The sequence below is a fragment of the Heterodontus francisci genome, chromosome 41 (assembly GCF_036365525.1).
Source record: "Heterodontus francisci isolate sHetFra1 chromosome 41, sHetFra1.hap1, whole genome shotgun sequence".
Taxonomy (NCBI): Eukaryota; Metazoa; Chordata; class Chondrichthyes; order Heterodontiformes; family Heterodontidae; genus Heterodontus; species Heterodontus francisci.
Window position 1 is genome coordinate 31,652,880 of NC_090411.1, and position 19,221 is coordinate 31,672,100.

A 19,221-nucleotide genomic window follows, 5' to 3' on the forward strand; every position below is an offset into this window, starting at 1 on the left:
AGGGTATTTTAACCCACTGTAGGACAGTTTGACTAGAGGACATGTTAAATACAGGCAGGATGTTAAATGATTAGGTTCACTTAAAAGCTAAACAATTAGTGAGTAGGAAAAAGGCTCTTGTGCTTTCAGAATAAATTGCTGTTTCACCCCCCTCTTCAACTATTGAGGCTGCAATAGAATTGAAAGCAGGTGGAGGATATGTGGAATTCCCACTCAGAAAGGCTTGTTTGTCAAAGCTCATTTATATCAAAGTTAAAACAAGCACGCAAGAGATAGAAGAGCACGAGGGAGTTTGTTTGATACACTGACCACAAAGGTGCACTCTTAAAGGGAAAATGCATCTTTATAAAGTTGCTAAGCTTTTGAATATTAGCTGTGTTAATTACATTCGAGGAACCCAACTATAGGTTAACATTTTGCCTTGTGCAAGGGGGAAGGAAAATCACATTCATATATTGGAGACAAGTGCTGCCCTAGCACAGGTTCCTATTCTTTGAGGAAATGGCAGTCAGTTAGTTAGTTGTGCAGAAGTTAGGAATACATTTCAAGTCATGGAGTAACTCAATTTAGAAAGGGAGCAAGATTTTACAGTTTTCAATGTTCATTTGAAAGCTGGTGTTTCTCTCTCTCTCTCCCCCCCCAATGATCTAAAACACAAACAGTCAAGATTAAAACTGCTATAAAATGTAATCAAGATCTACAGGTAAATTCATGTGGTTACACACCAATGGTCTGACATTATGATCCTTTAAGTTGATTTGAAAAGGTGAACAGCTACTAAAAAAAGTAGACAAATAGATGAATGCTGAGCATAGTTTTATTTCATACTGTAAAGAGATTAAGTCTACACTTTTGCACAAGGCCAGTGTATGATTCCATTAAACTATTCACTACAGAAAGATACTCAGTGATCATGAGGTATAGATTATAGAATAGTCCAATAACTTCAGTCACTCTTCCCCCAGTGTGTGCTTGTCAAACAGGTACTCTCCCATGCCATTGTCAGGGGCTCCCAGTCTCTTCAGGTTGGTGATGTGATCTCCAAGCTTCTTGATCATCTTCACTTGCTCATCCAAGTAGTGAGTCTTCAGGAAGTCACACAACTGAAAGATACAATGTATATTAGCAATTAGAGAAGAGAACATAGAGGATCTAAGCTTCACCTCCTGTGGCAATTATTCTGGACCCTCTACTGGTAGAAGAGGAGATTGTATCAGATAATTTTGTCTTGAAAAGATGACAAGGAATGGCAGGTTGGAATTCCATCCTAGTCCTTTAGGAAAGTACCTCAACCCTGATCTTTATGCCCCAGAGAAAAACCTTGACATTAAAATTCTTTGAAGTGACCAATAAACTTACTGGGTATGGAGACACTTCTAAATATCACTGATCAGATTACGCTTCTATCTTCAACTCTCCAAACACATGAATACATAAGGAACTTACATGAGGGTCAGTGTTGCCAGTGGAGAGTTTGTGTAGATCCAGCAGACTCTGGTTCACATCCTTCTCCATCTGCAGAGCTCTCTGCATTGCCTCCAGACCATTGCTCCACTCATCCTGCTCTGGCTTCTGGAACAGAATAGTGGTCCTGTTAATGGGAGTGCAAAGTCCAAGGGATGTTATGCTCAAGGTCAATAGGGTTAAAAGCAACAGAAGTTATTCTGTCCACCTCAATATCATCCTGCTCTGGCTTCTGAAAGAGAAACAGATGTAGTGGATGGAATTGAAAGTCAATTGACTGCCAGAAGAACTGGTGTTTAGGATCACAAGTTAATGTACATCTTTAATGCAAACAGTTCAAGATGGGGAATGATTATCCAAGCCATTGTTTCCCAAGACATAATAATGGAGACCCTAGGAGCTGAAGGCAATGCTTTCTTCATCTGAGTTGCTCCTCAAATAGCTTTACAATTTTTACACATGGTCCAAGATAAAGATTTTGCTAGATATATTTAAATACCTTTAATTAGAATACATTGTTCTCAATTTCCAGCACTTCAATTAATAGTTCAATACAGAAATTAGATCACCTTCTCCTGCCAGGAGATAGGATGGTAGTGGATTCTGGAGACTTAATATTCCCAAGAGGAAGCAATAGATTCAAATAATGACCAATATTAATCACAGTAATACTTCCTTTGCTTACAATTCCAAGCCTTGGGGTGAAGCCCTCCATCCAGTTATCTGTTTTCTGCACTTGCAAGCTAGCTTCTTAAATGATATTTGTATTGGACCCAGTAATCTTTGCTCTGTTGCCTAACAGAGGTGGAGAACTTAATTAAACTGTACCTACCATCACACCCAATTAAACCACTTTGTCTCACTCCTTCTCTGATGTTAAAATTCTTTGAAGTGACCAATAAACCTACTGGGTATGGAGACACTTCTAAATATCACTGATCAGATTCAGCTTCCATCTTCAACTCTCCGAACACATGAACTTAGTGTACCACCATTTGAGAATGTGCACTAGTTGCCACCATCCATTTTATCACAACTGCATTCTCCTGTACCCAGTTTTACTGCAGTTACAAGGTTGCTTCCAATCCATGCACTGAACCAACAATCTTATCTGCATGGATTTTCAGGAGGTGCAATTACTACTCCTTCTCTAGCCACAACCTTCCATGACTCAAAATATTAAGTCAGGCCAAGCTAGCCTGCTTTTTGTACAAAGTTCCTCCAGGTTTATTAAATCCAACCTTGATGTCCTCCAAGATGATTCGGCCTCCACGTTTATTCTGGAATTTCATCAGTTTCTCAGCGTGCTCCCGTTCCTCATGTGACTGCTCCTTGAAGAACTCAGCAAAGTGACGCAGGGCAACATCATCCCGGTCAAAGTAATAGGACTGCAGGTAGAGGCAAAAAAAAAAAAGTTGTCAGACCCAATCTAATTGTGGCCAACTCAGAAATGATATCAATATCAGTAGATAAGTTACAGGGGAGACAGTAACAGTGATAATGTCACTGGGCTAGTAATCCAGAAATCCAGGCTCAGGGGGACACGGGTTCTAATCCCACCACAGCAGATGGCAAAATTTGAATTCAATTAAGGTCTGGAATCAAGAAGCCAGCTAACCTAATGGTGGCCATGAAACTAATTTTTCAAAAACCTATCTGCTTCATTAATGTCCTTTAGGGAAGGAAACCTGCCATCCCTACCTGGTATGGCCTACATGTGACTCCAGACCCACAATGTGGGTGACTCTTAACTGCCCTCTGAAATGGGCAAACAAGCCACACAGTCAGGGCAATTGGGGATGGGCAATAAATACTGGCCTTGCCAGTGACACCCACATCCCACAAACTAATAAACACATGCACTACCTTAATCACCTTGTTTTCAATTAAGGGGCTTATAGCTAGAGAACATTAAACTGAATTTGCTTCATTGATTTTGACTTTGGCAACAATCCCTCCCCAAAGTAGTTGAAGGCAGTGCAATTAGATTGGAGCATGATTTTAATCACTCAACCTGCTGTTGGGTCAACAATCAGTGGGATATAATTTTGCTCCCAGACAGAATTTTCAACAAAAAAAAATCAGTAATTGAACAGAACTAAAATCTTGCAAGTGTAGGAATTCAGCCTTAGTGAGGAAGACTTGAGCATAAACAGGAGTCACAACACTTCAATTGCAGAAGGGAGAAAAAAACTAGCCAGAAGCAATGTTGTACAAACTGGCCATCCAATTAAATTGACTTGGGTCAATACAAGGTGGAAAGTTCATAGATTTTATACATCTTCAAGATGATGCCTCTATTAGAAGCTTCATTGAATCCAACTCAGAGGGTTTAAATACTTCAGAATAGGTCACAGTTATTATAGAGCAGAGAAGAGGCTGTTAAATCAAGTCAAGTCTTCTACAAAATTAGAATCTTAAAGTATTCACAAGATTAGGGTTGAGGGAGGGCTAGAAATATATTCTAAAGCCAATTCATTGGCTTAAATCAACACTTAAAATACAATAATGCCATAGGCCTAATTTTGAAATAGTACCCCAAGAAAACAATACACACCAGGGAAAGATAAACATAGGAGGAATAGAGCTCCAGGTTGATTTGCTTGTTAACAGCATCTTCACAGTCCTTGTGGTAGTTCTGACACACTTGGGAAGCCATCTTAACCTTTACTATTAGCAAAAACTAAGTCCAAACCAACAACCTAACCTCTTTACTTAGGAACTCTTGTACTTATATCACTGGGTCAGCTTACATTCAACCAGGGAATGACATCACCAACGATGATTGACAATCCCTGATAGCCAGTCAGGTGTCTCCCATGAATCCAGGCAACAAATAATAAAAGAGAGGGGGTGGGATGTGAGACCCAGAGCCAATCAGAGCTTTAGAATACAGAGGTTTAGATGATTATTGCTGTTGGGTTCTTTGACTGTCCTCAAATTGAATCTGAAAATATCTCAACTCTTCTGGTTAATCAATTAGGATGATTAAATCGTTAATCAGCAGCATTTAAGCCCTGAAACCATAAGCACCCCCTTTATAAAGGGGCACAAAGAATGTGTTCATGATTATAATAAAACTAACAAAAACTTTTCAAATTATAATTTTTCTCCCTGTATCCACTACGATTGAGTATGGCATCGAGGAGCCTTTGCAGAACTGTAATCAATGGAAATTAGGGGGAAAACTGGTTGGAGTCATATCTAACTCAAAGGAAGATAGTTGTGGTTGTTGCAGGTCAGTCCCAGGACATCACTGCAGCAGTTCCTCAGGGTCATGTCCTAGGGCCAACCACCATCAGCTGCTTCATCAATGACCTTCCCACCATTGTAAGGTCAGAAGTGGGGATATTCGCTGATGATTGCACAATGTTTAGCACCATTAGCGACTCCTCAGATACTGAAGCAGCCCATGTGCATATGCAGCAAGACCTGGACAACATACAGGCTTGGGCTGATAAGTGGCAAGTAACATTTGCACCACACAAGTGCCAGGTAATGACCATCTCCAACAAGAGCGAATCTAACCATCTTCCCTTGATGTTCAATGGCATTGCCATCTCTGAATCCCCCATTATCAACATCCTGGGGGGGTCACCACTGACCAGGAACTGAACTGGACCAGCCACATAAATGCTGTGGCTACAAGAGCAGGTCAGAGGCTGGGAATTCTGCGGTTACTAACTGACCTCCTGTCTCCCCAATGCCTGTTCACCATCTACAGGCACAAGTCAGGAGTGTGATGGAATACTCTCCACTTGCCTGGATGGGTGGAGCTCCAACAACACTCAAGAAGCTCGACACCATTCAGGGCAAAGCAGCCTGCTTGATTGGCACCCCATCCTCTACCTTTAACATTCACTCCCTCCACCACAGACACACAGTGGCAGCAGTGTCTACCATCTACAAGATGCACTGCAGCAACTCACCAAGGCTCCTTTAACAGTGGCAGGAAACAAAGGGTAATTGTTGATGGCTGTTTTAGCGACTGGAGGGCTGTTTCCAGTGGCGTTCCGCAGGGCTCAGTACTGAGTCCGCTGCTTTTTGTGGTGTATATTAACAATTTGGACGTAAATGTAGGGGGCATGATCAAGAAGTTTACGGACAACACAAAGATTGGCCGTGTGTTAGATAGCGAGGAGGCTAACTGTCAGTTGCAGGAAGATATTGATGGTCTGGTCAGATGGGCAGAAGTTGGCAAATGGAATTCAACTTGGAGAAGTGTGAGGTGATGCATTTGGGGAGATCAAACAAGGCAAAAGAATACACTATTACTTGGAAAATACTGAGAAGTGTAGAGGAAGTGAGGGACCTTGGAGTGAAGGTCCATAGATCCCTTGAGGTAGCAGGACAGGTCGATAAGGTGGTTAAGAAGGCATATGGAATCCTTTCCTTTATTAGCCGAGGTATAGAATACAAGAGCAGGGAGGTTATGCTGGAACTGTACAACTCGTTGGTTAGGTCACAAATTGAGTACTGTGTGCAGTTCTAGTCACCTCATTACAGAAAGGATGTAATTGCACTAGAGAGGGTGCAGAGGATATTTACGAGGATGTTGTCAGGAGTGGAAAAGTGCAGCTATGAGGAAAGATTGGATAGGCTGGAGTTGTTCTCCTTGGAACAGAGAAGGCTGAGAGGAGATCTGACTGACATGTACAAAATTTTGAGGGGCCTGGATAGAGTGGAGGTGAAGGGTCTATTCACCTTAGCAGAGAAGTCAGTGACTAGGGAGCATAGATTTAAAATGATTGGTAGAAAAATTAGAGGGGAGATGAGGAAGACCTTTTTCACCCAAAGGGTGGTGATGGTCTGGAACTCACTGCCTGAAAGGGTAGTTGAGGCAGAGACCCTCAACTCATTCAAAAGGAGTCTGGATATGCACCTCAAGTGCCGTAATCTGCAGGGCTACAGACCAAATGCTGGAAGGTGGGATTAGAATTTTGACTAGCTCAGACACGATGGGCCAAGTGGCTTCTTTCTATGCCTGTAAACTTTCTATGATTCTAACAGCACCTTCCAAACCCGCAATCTCTACCAACTAGAAGGACAAGGGCAGTAGATGCATAGGAACTCCACCACCTGCAATTTCCCCTCCAAGCCACACACCATCCTGACTTGGAACTATATTGCTGTTCCTTCACTATCGCTGGATCAAAATCCTGGAACTCCCTTCATAACAGCACAGTGAGTGCACCTACCCCACATGGACTGCAGCTCACCACCACCTTCTCAAGGGCAATGAGGGATGGGCAATAAATGCTGGCCACTGGTTGAGGAAATCTGAAGCATATCGATGCACGTTGTGTACTCTCTCTCCAGGGTGTTTATATTGCTGTGGAAGAGAGTCAGGCAACGAGAGAAAACACTGCTATCAACCATGCTCTGTCTGGACCTATGGGTGGCCAGGCCCAGGAGCAGACCCATGAGGAGGTTCTCCAAGCACCCTCTCCCCTCCACACCAGCTATTCCAAGATTAGGAGTGTGGGACTGAAATGCAGCCAAAAATAGAGGAGCAGCCTCCTCAAATAACGGAACAAGGGCTGTAAACTCTGAGACTGCACACACACAGGAAACACGGCTCTTGCAGGCTGCAAAAGTGACAGGCAGCCTGGGAGTCAGTGATTCAACTCTCCACGCCAGATCCCCAATGAAATAAGGGAGGACTCCAGCATTGAGAGCTCTCCACTGGCGACCCCCACCTCCACCTAAGGGCAAGACGGAACACCAGGGTATATCTGGAGGGGAGATGAGAGCGTTGGAGTGGAGAGTGTGTAGGTCCAGCTCTCCGCACAGAGTGGAATGGCACGGAGGAATTTCTGAGAGAGATGGCTGGTAGCGTCACTGTTCTCAGAGAATCAAAGCTTCAAAAAGTATCTGAAAGAGTTTGATTTATTTGCGAATGGAAATTCCATCCTGTAGATGGTGTCAAGCACAGTCAGATTTACGTGAACTCATCTCTCAGAGAGTCAATGGGAATCTTAGTAGATCCAGAATGAGTCCATGATACCAAGATTCACAATGTTGACCACAATAGATTGAAAGAGACTGACCTAATCTGGGACCCAGCTGGTGAGTTGGGGAAATGGAAAGTGGATCAATGGGGAGCTTCAGACAGAACTCTGTTAATCATTCATTATAAAGTTTACCCATGAAAGCCCATGAAGGAAGAGCTATAAAGTGCAGTGTTTAATTTGCTCTGTTTTCTCATCTTCCACAAGTCTCAGGTCAGTCGTGAGGAAAGGTCTTATACCTGAAAGCTCATGTCTCGTGTTTTCTTTACCGATGCTGCCTGACCTGCTGAGTATCTCCAGCAGTTTCTGTTTTCCAAATTTCCACTATCTGCAGTATTTTGGCATTTGTTCCTATCCTGTTGTAACTCTGGTCCAACCACCAAGCATTTTACAGAAGGCCGACAAATCCACCAGAACAGAGACGAGTGAACTATATTAAATTCATGACACATAAATAGGAAGTTTGTACTGACCAACTCGTGTTGGATTTTATCTTCCACATGACCAGCAATCCTAATCCAGTTCACCTGCCCTGCGGCTATTCCATGGCATTCAACCTTTCTCATACAGGTATCCTTCAAACCCTGCCAGTTAAGCAAGCTTTTATTAGGCAGCTTAACATATGTAGTTTAACCCATATAGTAACACATCATGTCAAATACACTTAACTAATTCAAAAGAAGTCTGGATATGTACCTCAAGTGCCGTAATCTGCAGAACTACGGACCAAATGCTGGAAGTTGGGATTAGAATAGGTGGATCATTTTTCAGCCAGCACAGACACAATGGGCCAAGGAGCCTCTTTCTGTGCCTTAAACTTTTATTAGGCAGCTTAACATATATACCAGCTCAGTACTTCAGAGAAGAGTTACTGGATTTTATGCTTAATTTTATTGAAATGAGTTAAATTATTCCCTGTATTCAAACTATTTTTAGATATTTAACTTGGTGTCTCCAGTACACTCACGATTAACAAGCTTTATGGCCAAGGCTAGTCTTTTTGACTAATGTGCAGCAATTAGAAAGATGCCAAGTGAAGTATAAGAAAATGTACAGTGACTATTTGACTACAATGACTGATCAATCCTTACAACATTGATGCTGTAAAAGTAGTAAGTGGTGGGGAAATGTCTATAGGAATGATTTGCTTTAGTATAATTTAAGCTCAGTACAGTCTTATCCACATACACACACCAAACTCCCAAGTGGGACATATAGCTGAATATGTCTAGTTTTATCTAGACTGGTGGTTTAATTAAATGCCCAATATAAAGTTTGGTTTGGAAGGGATGAGTAAAAGAAAGTTAGCAGAGGCCATAAAGCCCAAGGACGTCTCATACAGACAATGCACTACTACATACAAGGCCGTAAAGCTTTTGCAATTCACTGACTGACTTGTGGTATTTGGCTAAATGTAAAGACAGCTAGATAGGAAGGCAATCTATCCACTAGAATGATAAGGGTCTGAAACAACATACAAGCAGATGTTCTCCAAATTGGAGAGTTAAAAGTGAACTCATTCCCCATCTTTGTTTCAAAGCTCCACAATACACAAACTTGTTTACAAATATCTAATTTAAAACAGTAGGAGAGAGAGATTTTATAGGTTCAGAACGCCATTACAGGCTACAGTGATAACTTAGAGATGTAGGCACAGCAATCCCAGGCAAGTCCTGAATCACGTTTAGAGCGCTGGATTGGGAGGGACACCTAAAAAGGTTTTTAAAAATTTATTTTTAAAGAGATACAGCACTGAAATGGGCCCTTCGGCCCACTGAATCTGTGCCGACCATCAGCCACCCATTTATACTAATCCCATATTCCTACCACATCCCCACCTTCCCTCAATTCTCCTACCACCTACCTATACTAGGGGTAATGTATAATGGCCAATTTACCCATCAACCTGCAAGTCTTTTGGCTGTGGGAGGAAACTGGAGCACTCGGCGAAAATCCACACAGTCACAGGGAGGACTTGCAAACTCCACAGGCAGTACCCAGAATCGAATCCGGGTCCCTGGAGCAGAGAGGCTGCAGTGCTAACCGCTGCACCTCCCTTTAGGTAGGCAAAAAAAGATCATTGCATTACAAGTTACACAGCTGTGCTTTGTGCAGTGGGATCTTAGTAAGATCAGTAATCAGATCAATTACTTAAAATTAGACAAACTAGTTCATGACAAATATTTTTATTCCATATAGTGAAAAGATGAGAAAAAAAAAAAAACTGGTAATTACTACAACCAAAGCATTCACTAGAATTTGGTCACACTTCACTTCAACCATGTATAGAACGATCATGATTCTAGAAATGCCAGTCAACTCAGCGTGAGCTTGTCGAACAGGTACTCTCCCATGCCATTGTCAGGAGCTCCCAGTCTCTTCAGGTTGGTGATGTGATCTCCAAGCTTCTTGATCATCTTCACTTGCTCATCCAAATAGTGAGTCTCCAGGAAGTCACAAAGCTGAAAGAAAAAACAAAAATCAGATCAGTTTCATTTTCCATAGTTATTGGATGGTGGGAGAAATGGATACAAATGCTGCAGAGATTGATGAATTGTCAGATTAGGCTTCCAAGGTTAATTTGGAATTGGAAAACAGAAACCTTTTCAGTTACATTTAATCCTTGGTGCTCCAATTGGAATTGGCTTTACGCACTGCCTCATCTCAAATGATATATTGAAGCAGAATGAGATCTTAAATTGACTTTATGGAGATAGTTCAACAGATTTAGCTTCCACAGCCTTCAACCTATTAAAAAAAGTGTCAACCATGGCTCACTGTCTCTGCATCATCCCATTTAGAATCATAGAATGGTTACAACACAGAAGGAAGCCATTTGGCCCATCATGTCCATGCCAGCTCTCTCCAAGAGCAACTCAGGAGTCCCATTCCCCTGTCGCACTGCAAATTCTCTTAAGTAAATATCAATTTGGTTTCGAACACCTTGGTTGCAGTGGAGGCAGATTCAGTGAATTCCAGATCCTACCCACTTGCTGCATAAACAGTTCTCATGTTGCCATTGCTGCTTTTGCAGAGCCCCTTAAAAAAAAAATCACTGGTGCTCAATCTAGGCCAGCATTGTAGCTCCTTCAATGCTGAAGTAAAGTCAGGTGATGTCTATAGGATGGAATGTTGTCTGCCCTCAGGTGGTTGTAAAAGTATTGTGGTACTAAAGTGTTGGTCATCTGTGCCCTGGTGCACAATTATCCTTAACCCACACATGATTATGTAAAGTGGTTGCCACATTTCAATAATGACTCCAGCCAATTCAGTACACCCAGAGATCAAGACAGCTTCTGATGTCTCTTTTCAAGACACTTACATGAGGGTCAGTGTTGCCAGTGGAGAGTTTGTGCAGATCCAGCAGACTCTGGTTCACATCCTTCTCCATCTGCAGAGCTCTCTGCATTGCCTCCAGACCATTGCTCCACTCATCCTGCTCTGGCTTCTGGAAGAAAAACAAATTAGTTAATTTCACCCACTGTAACTAACAAGGATTAGTCTGTCCTGAGTATATCAGGGTTAGGAGGATCATGTTGATGTTACTTCTTGTCTTAAGCCAGAGGGACACCCTCCCTAGACTGTCTGTTCATCCCAAAAGATATCTTGGTAATGAAGTTTAGGCTTTATTCACAGCGTGATCTTCAAAAAGGAACATTCAAAAAAAAAGTCTATCTCGAACCAATTGCAGTGACATTTCTTTGCTTTTATACTGTGCCTTAGGATAATACCCACCACAATTAACCACCCTACAAGCCAGTTTCCAATGACCTCAGTCTTCAGCCATCACAGTCCCACCTCACACACTCCAACCCTTACAAAAAAGTACAGACACCATCATGATCACCCACGGTCTTCCCGCCCACACTACATTCACAAAATTATTGCTCCCGAGCTCTTTTATAGACCCTAGTGTAACCTACAATACTATTTTACAAATTATAATTTCACTAGTGGTTTATTTTCTCAACTGCCTCCTGCTCCAGTTTTACTGGTTAGAAAGTAGCCTCAAAAATCAATGCATGTCAATTTTAGCCAGAAATCTCTAATCTTCTGATAATCCATTTCTACAAACATTCACAAGTCCTCCTTTGGCCACATTATCACTGACAGATGATCTATCAGATCAGGCTTAACTGGCATATTTTCACCAAGCCAATTCTTCAAAGTTGATTGAATCCAACCTTGATGTCTGCCAAGATGATCCGGCCTCCACGTTTATTCTGGAATTTCATCAGTTTCTCAGCGTGCTCCCGTTCCTCATGTGACTGCTCTTTGAAGAACTCCGCAAAGTGACGCAGGGCAACATCATCCCGGTCAAAGTAATAGGACTGCAGGTAGAGAAAAAAAAAAAAAAAGTGGGAAGGAAGAACCAGGTCAGACCCAAATCTCATTCATGGTCAAGTCATGAGTGATAGCAACATCATGGTACATAAGTCACTCACTACCTGATCACCTTGCTTTCAAGCAAGGGGTTTACATTTTGAGGAATAAAAATGGTTTTGTTGTAAGTCAAAGAATTTGCTTTTCATCTTTTCTGAATTTGGTGAAAGACCCTCCCTATGAAGTAGCTAAATTAGGGAGCAATGATGTTTTTTGGATTAAGGAATTATTTCAGCTCTCAACTTGCATTTAGGACAATTTTTTTTTTTTATTAAGGACTTCCATCTGAACAAAAAGTGAAGGAAAAATTAAAAAAAAAAAATTTCTCTTCCACATTTAACAGTTTTGTCACTGTTAAGTGACAAAGGCCAGCCTCTAAAGGAGAGCTTAAACACAAACAGGATATTCAGCATTTCACTCAGTTAGTAAAGAGAAAAAATCTGGGTAAAAACCACCCACTTAAAAAAGTTTAACTGTTTCAATACAAGTTGCAAATTTTAACCAGGTTTATTGATTTTGAAGATGCAGACTTCATCAAACCCTGTAGTTGGCTTTAAGTAAAAACCCTTCAGGATCAGAATATCTGGGAATAGGCCGTTAAGGAGGCCAACTGCAAGATCAGTTAGAAATATTCATTGCATGAAGTCGGAGGGAAGACTATAAATATAAATTCTAAAGCCAGTTCATTCAGAGAAATTGTACCTGATCAAAATACAATGATGTCACAGACTTAATTTTGAAATTAGACCCCAAAAATAGAAACTCACCACAGACATATAAACATAGGAGGAATAGAGCTCCAGGTTGATCTGCTTGTTAACAGCATCCTCACAGTCCTGGTGGTAGTTCTGACACACTTGGGAAGCCATCTTAACTTTTACTGTTAACAAAAGCTAAATCCAAACACAACAACCTAACCTTGTCCTACCACAAACCCTTGTTTTTATATCACTGGGGTCAGCCTGCATTCAACCAGGGAATTACATCACTAATAATGATTGACAAACCCAAATAGCCAGTTAGGAATCGCTCATAAATCCAGGCACCAATTAACAAAGGAGAGGGGTGAGGGTGGGGAGGGGGCGTGGTGGGATGTGAGACCCAGAGCCAATCAGAGCTTTGGAATACAGAGGTTTAGATGATTATTGCTGTTGGGTTCTTTGACTATCCTCAAATTGAATCTGGAAACATCTCAACTCTTCTGGTTAATCAATTAGGATGATTAACTCATTAATCAGCAGCACTTACGCCCTGAAACCATAAATTGCTCCTTTTTAAAGGGGCACAAACAATGAGTTCAAGATTAAAATAAAACTAATATAAAAACTTTTCAAATTATACTTATTCTCCCAAGCACTCCAGTCCCTCCGGTACCCACTGGTTGTGACAATCTCAAGGGTATCGATGGACGCTGTTTGCTTCCCTCTCCAGAGACACCAGGGTATATATATAGCTGCAGAAGAGAGTCAGACAGCAAGAGAAAACACCCCTATCTGTCTGGACCTATGGGTGGCCAGGCCCAGGAGCAGACCCATGAGGAGGTTCTCCAAGCACCCTCTCCCCTCCACACCAGCTATTCCAAGATTAGGAGTGTGGGACTGAAATGCAGCCAAAAATGGAGGAGCAGCCTCCTCAAATAATGGAACAAGGGCTGTAAACTCTGAGACTGCACACACACAGGAAACACGGCTCTTGCAGGCTGCAAAAGTGACAGGCAGCCTGGGAGTCAGTGATTCAACTCTCCAAGCCAGATCCCCACCTCCACCTAAGGGCAAGACGGAACACCAGGGTATATCTGGAGGGGAGATGAGAGCGTTGGAGTGGAGAGTGTGTAGGTGCAGCTCTCCGCACAGAGTGGAATGGCACGGAGGAATTTCTGAGAGAGATGGCTGGTAGCGTCACAGTTCTCAGAGAATCAAAGCTTCAAAAAATATCTGAAAGAGTTTGATTTATTTGTGAATGGAAATTCCATCCTGTAGATGGTGTCGAGCCCAGTCAGATTTACGTGAACTCATCTCTCAGAGAGTCAATGGGAATCTTAGTGGATCCAGAATGAGTCCATGATACCAAGATTCACAATGTTGACCACAATAGATTGAAAGAGACTGACCTGCACCAGAGAGTCCACAGTGAATCTGGAAACCAACTGGTAAGTTGGGAAAATGGAAATGAGGAGCTTCAGACAGAACTCTGTTACTCAGTCACTAAAATTTGATATGGAGTTTTACGCATGAAAAAGAGCTATAAAGTCCAGTGTTTAATTTGCTCTGTTTTCTCATCTTCTACAAATCTCAGGTCAGTTGTGAGGAAAGGTCTTGTATCTGAAAGCACGTGTCTCGTGTTTTCTTTACCGATGCTGCCTGACCTGCTGAGTATCTCCAGCAGTTTCTGTTTTTCAGATTTCCACTATCTGCAGTATTTTGGCATTTGTTCCTATCCTGTTGTAACTCTGGTCCAACCACCAAGCATTTTACAGAAGGCCGACAAATCCACCAGAACAGAGACGAGTGACTTACATTAAAGTTATAACACACAATAGGACGTTTGTCCTGACCAGCTCATGTTGGATTTTATCTTCCACATGAACAGTAATCCTAATCCGGTTCACCTGCCCTATGGCTATTCCATGGCATTCAATCTCTCATACAGGTATCCTCCAAACCCTGCCAGTTAAGCAAGCTTTTATTAGGCAGCTTAACATATATACTAGCTCAGTATGTCTGATAACTCAGTCCTTCAGAGAAGATTTGCTTTAGTATAATTTAGTTCAGCACAAACTTATTCCCACACCAACTATCTCTCAATAGGACGTAATGCAGCAGTTTGCTGTCAAGCTTTATGGAGACTGGTGGTTTACAAACACGTCTGACATCAAGTCTGACCCCGAGGAACAGGGGAAAAAAGTTAAACAGAGGACATCAACTGCAAGAAAGCCTAATAGTCAATTCAGTACTACACGAACAGGCCATAAACCTTTGGCAATTCACTGAGTGACTCGTACTTTTTAAAATCGATTAATGGGATGTGGGTGTCGCTGGCGAGGCAGTTGTAGCCCATCCCTAATTGCCCTTGAACCAACTGGCATGCTCAGCCATTTCAGAGGCTAGTTTAAGGGTCAACCACATTGTTGTGGGTCTGTAGTCACATGTAGGCCAGACCAGGTAAGGACAGCAGATTTCTTTCCCTAAAGGAAATTAGTGAACCAGATCGGTTTTTACACCAATAGTTTCATGAACACCATTAGACTAGCTTTCAATTCCAGATTTATTAATGGACTTCAAATTTCACTATGTGCCATGTTGGGATTCAAACCCATGTCCCCAGAGCATTAACCTAGGGCTCTGGATTACTGATCCAGTGACATTACCTCCCATTTGTTTACTGTAAAGACACCTAGATAGGAAGGCAATCTACCCATACTTGTCCAGAGGGGAAGGGTCTGAAATAACATCCAAGCAGATGTTCTCCAGATTGGAGAGAGTTAGTGAACTTATTTCCCCATCTTTGTTTGAAAGTCCACAACAAACTAACTTGTTTACAAATATTTAAATTAAAAAAACAGCAGGAATTAGAGGTTACAGTTTCAGAATACCATTACAGGCTGCAGTGATAATTTAGGGATATAGGCACAGCAATCCTGTGCAAGTCCTGAATCAAGTTTAGGGGGATGGATACCTATAGGTTTAGGTAGGCAAAAAGATCATTCATTGAGTTATAGAGTCGTACACCATAGAAACAGGCCCTTCGGCCCACTGCGTCCATGCCGACCATAATGCCTAAATATATTAATCCCATCTGCCTGCATTAATTCCATATCCCTCTATGCCTTGCTCATTCAAGTACCTGTCCAGATGTCTCTTAAACGTTGCTACTGTTTCTACCTCCACCACCTCCTCTGGCAGCTCATTCCAGATACCCACTATTCTTTGTGTGAAAAATTTACCCCTTTGATCCCCTTTAAACCTCCTCCCTCTCACCTTAAATCTATGCCCTCTAGTTTTAGTCACCCCTACCATGGGACACAGACTCTGGCTATCTACCCTATCTATGCCTCTCATAATTTTATATACCTCTATCATGTCCCCTCTCAGCCTCCTTCGCTCCAGGGAAAACAATCCCAGCCTATCCAATCTCTCTTTATACCTCAAGCGCTCCAAACCAGGCAACATCCTTGTGAATCTTTTCTGTACCCTCTCTAGCTTAATCACATCTTTCCTGTAGTGCGGCACCCAGAACTGCACACAGTACTCCAAATGCGGCCTAACCAACATTATGTACAACTGTAACATGACGTCCCAACTCTTGTACTCAATGCCTCGGCTGACGAAGGCAAGCATGCCATATGCCTTCTTCACCACCCTGTCTACCTGTGTTGCCACTTTCAGGGAACTATGTACTTGCACCCCAAGGTCTCTCTGCTCAACAACACTCCCCAGGGCCCTGCCATTCACTGTATATGTCCTGCCCTGGCTTAACTTCCCAAAGTGCATCACTTCGCACTTGTCTGCGTTAAATTCCATTTGCCAATCCCTTGCCCCCTTTCCCAGTTGATCTACATCCTGTTGTAACCTTAGACAACCTTCTTCACTGTCCACTATACCACCAATTTTGGTGTCATCTGCAAACTTACTAATCATGCCCCCTACTTTCACATCCAAGTCATTAATATATATGACAAACAACAGAGGGCCCAGCACCGATCCCTGCGGCACACCACTGGTCACCAGCCTCCAATCTGAAAAACAGCCCTCCACTACCACCGTCTGGCTCCCATCACCAAGCCAATTTTGTATCCAATTGGCTAGCTCACCCTGGATCCCATGTGTTCGAACCTTCTAGACCAGCCTACCATGTCAAAGGCCTTGCTAAAGTCCATGTAGACAACATCCTCGCCCATTTCCTGTGGCTCCACATAGATTACCACACTGATCCTTAAGGGGACCTCTCTCTCTCTAACTACCCTTTTACTCTTCATATACTTATAGAATCCTTTAGGATTCGCCTTTATCTTATCTGCCAGGGAAATCTCATGGTCCCGTTTTGCCCTCCTAATTTCCTTCTTAAGTGTAGCCCTACATCCCCTATACTCCGAGGGAACTCACTCGATCCCAGCTGCCTATACCCGACATAGGCCACCTTCTTTGTCCTGACCAGACCCTCAATATCCCTCGTCAACCAAGGTTCCCTAAACTTGCCAGCCTTGCCCTTCCATCTAACAGGAACATGCTGGCCCTGAACTCTTCCTATCTCACTTTTAAAAGCCTCCCACTTGCCAGATGTTCCTTTACCTGTAAAGGGCCTCTCCCATTCAACTTTCTGATGCCATCAAAATTAGCCTTCCCCCAATTTAGGAAATCAACCTGAGGACCAGTCCTATCCTTTTCCATAACTATCTTGAAACTAATAGAGTTATGGTTACTGGTCCCAAAGTGTTCCCCCACTGCCACATCAACCACCTACCCATCCTCATTTCCTAAGAGGAGGTTGAGTTTGAGTGTAGCTCCTTCTCTAGTAGGACCATTCACATACTGCTTCAAAAAAAAACTATTCCAGACACATTTAACAAATTCTTCCCCATCTGATCCCTCAGCACTAAGGCAGTCCCAGTCAATATTAGGGAAGTTAAAAATCACCTACTATTACAGCCCTATAATTCCTATACCTATAAAACAAAGAACAAAGAACAGTACAGCACAGGAACAGGCCATTCGGCCCTCCAAGCCTGCGCCGATCTTGATGCCTGCCGAAACTAACACCTTCTGCACTTCTGGGGCCCATATCCCTCTATTCCCTTCCTATTCATATATTTGTCAAGATGTCTCTTAAACGTCGCTATCGTATCTGCTTCCACCACCTCCCCTGGCGGCAAGTTCCAGGCACTCACCACCCTCTGTGTAAAGAACTTGCCTCGCACATCCCCTCTAAACTTTGCCCCTCGCACCTATGTCCCCGAGTAACTGACTCTTCCGCCCTGGGAAAAAGCTTCTGACTATCCACTCTGTCCATGCCGCTCATAACTTTGTAAACCTCTATCATGTCGCCCCTCCACCTCCGTCGTTCCAGTGAAAACAATCCGAGTTTTTCCAACTTCTCATAGCTAATGCCCTCCAGACTAGGCAACATCCTGGTAAACCTCCTCTGTACCCTCTCCAAAGCCTCCACGTCCTTCTGGTAGTGCGGCGACCAGAATTGCACGCAATATTCTAAGTGTGGACTAACTAAGGTTCCGTACAGTTGCAACATGACTTGCCAATTTTTATACCCTATGCCCCGACCGATGAAGGCAAGCATGCCGTATGCCTTCTTGACTACCTTATCCACCTGCGTTGCCACTTTCAGTGACCTGTGGACCTGTACGCCCAGATCTCTCTGCCTGTCAATACTCCTAAGGGTTCTGCCATTTACTGTATACCTCCCACCTGCATTAGACCTTCCAAAATGCATTACCTCACATTTGTCCGGATTAAACTCCATCTTCCATTGCTCCGTCTAAGTCTCCAACCGATCTACATCCTGCTGTATCCTCTGACAATCCTCATCATTATCCGCAACTCCACCAACCTTTGTGTCGTCCGCAAACTTACTAATCAGACCAGCTACATTTTCTTCCAAATCATTTATATATACTACAAACAGCAAAGGTCCCAGCACTGATCCCTGCGGAACACCACTAATCACATCCCTCCATTCAGAAAAACACCCATCCACTGCTCCCCTCTGTCTTCTATGACCGAGCCAGTTCTGTATCCATCTTGCCAGCTCACCTCTGATCCCGTGTGACTTCACCTTTTGTACCAATCTGCCATGCAGGACCTTGTCAAAGGCTTTACTAAAGTCCATATAGACAACATCCACCACCCTTCCTTCATCAATCATCTTCGTCACTTCCTCAAAAAACTCAATCAAATTAGTAAGACACGACCTCCCCTTCACAAAACTATGCTGCCTCTCGCTAATAAGTTCATTTGTTTCCAAATGGGAGTAAATCCTGTCCCAAATAATCCTCTCTAATGGTTTCCCTACCACTGATGTAAGGCTCACCGGCCTATAATTTCCTGGACTATCCTTGCCACCCTTCTTAAACAAAGGAACAACATTGGCTATTCTCCAGTCCTCCGGGACCTCACCTGTAGCCAGTGAGGATGCAAAGATTTCTGTCAAGGCCCCAGCAATTTCTTCCCTTGCCTCCCTCAGCATTCTAGGGTAGATCCCATCAGGCCCTGGGGACTTATCTATCTTAATGCTTTGCAAGACACCCAACACCTCCTCCTTTTTGATAATGAGATGATTGAGACTATCTGCACTCCCTTCCCTGGGCTCATCATCCACCAAGTCCTTCTCCTTGGTGAATACTGATGCAAAG

General features: G+C 42.9%; 2 protein-coding genes across 2 annotated transcripts; both read right to left on the reverse strand.

Annotated features, from left to right (window-relative positions):
• Window positions 1-950: 950 nt before the first annotated feature.
• On the reverse strand, window positions 951-4,123 carry LOC137353674 (ferritin heavy chain B-like). The gene is made up of 4 exons (XM_068020034.1): window positions 4,022-4,123; window positions 2,706-2,852; window positions 1,447-1,572; window positions 951-1,103 (listed from the first exon to the last, which is right to left on the reverse strand). The coding sequence occupies exons 1-4, from the start codon at window positions 4,121-4,123 to the stop codon at window positions 951-953; spliced, it is 528 nt and encodes a 175-aa protein (XP_067876135.1).
• Window positions 4,124-9,790: 5,667 nt separating this feature from the next.
• On the reverse strand, window positions 9,791-12,727 carry LOC137353550 (ferritin heavy chain, oocyte isoform-like). The gene is made up of 4 exons (XM_068019917.1): window positions 12,626-12,727; window positions 11,660-11,806; window positions 10,798-10,923; window positions 9,791-9,937 (listed from the first exon to the last, which is right to left on the reverse strand). The coding sequence occupies exons 1-4, from the start codon at window positions 12,725-12,727 to the stop codon at window positions 9,791-9,793; spliced, it is 522 nt and encodes a 173-aa protein (XP_067876018.1).
• Between the last annotated feature and the right edge of the window lie 6,494 nt (window positions 12,728-19,221).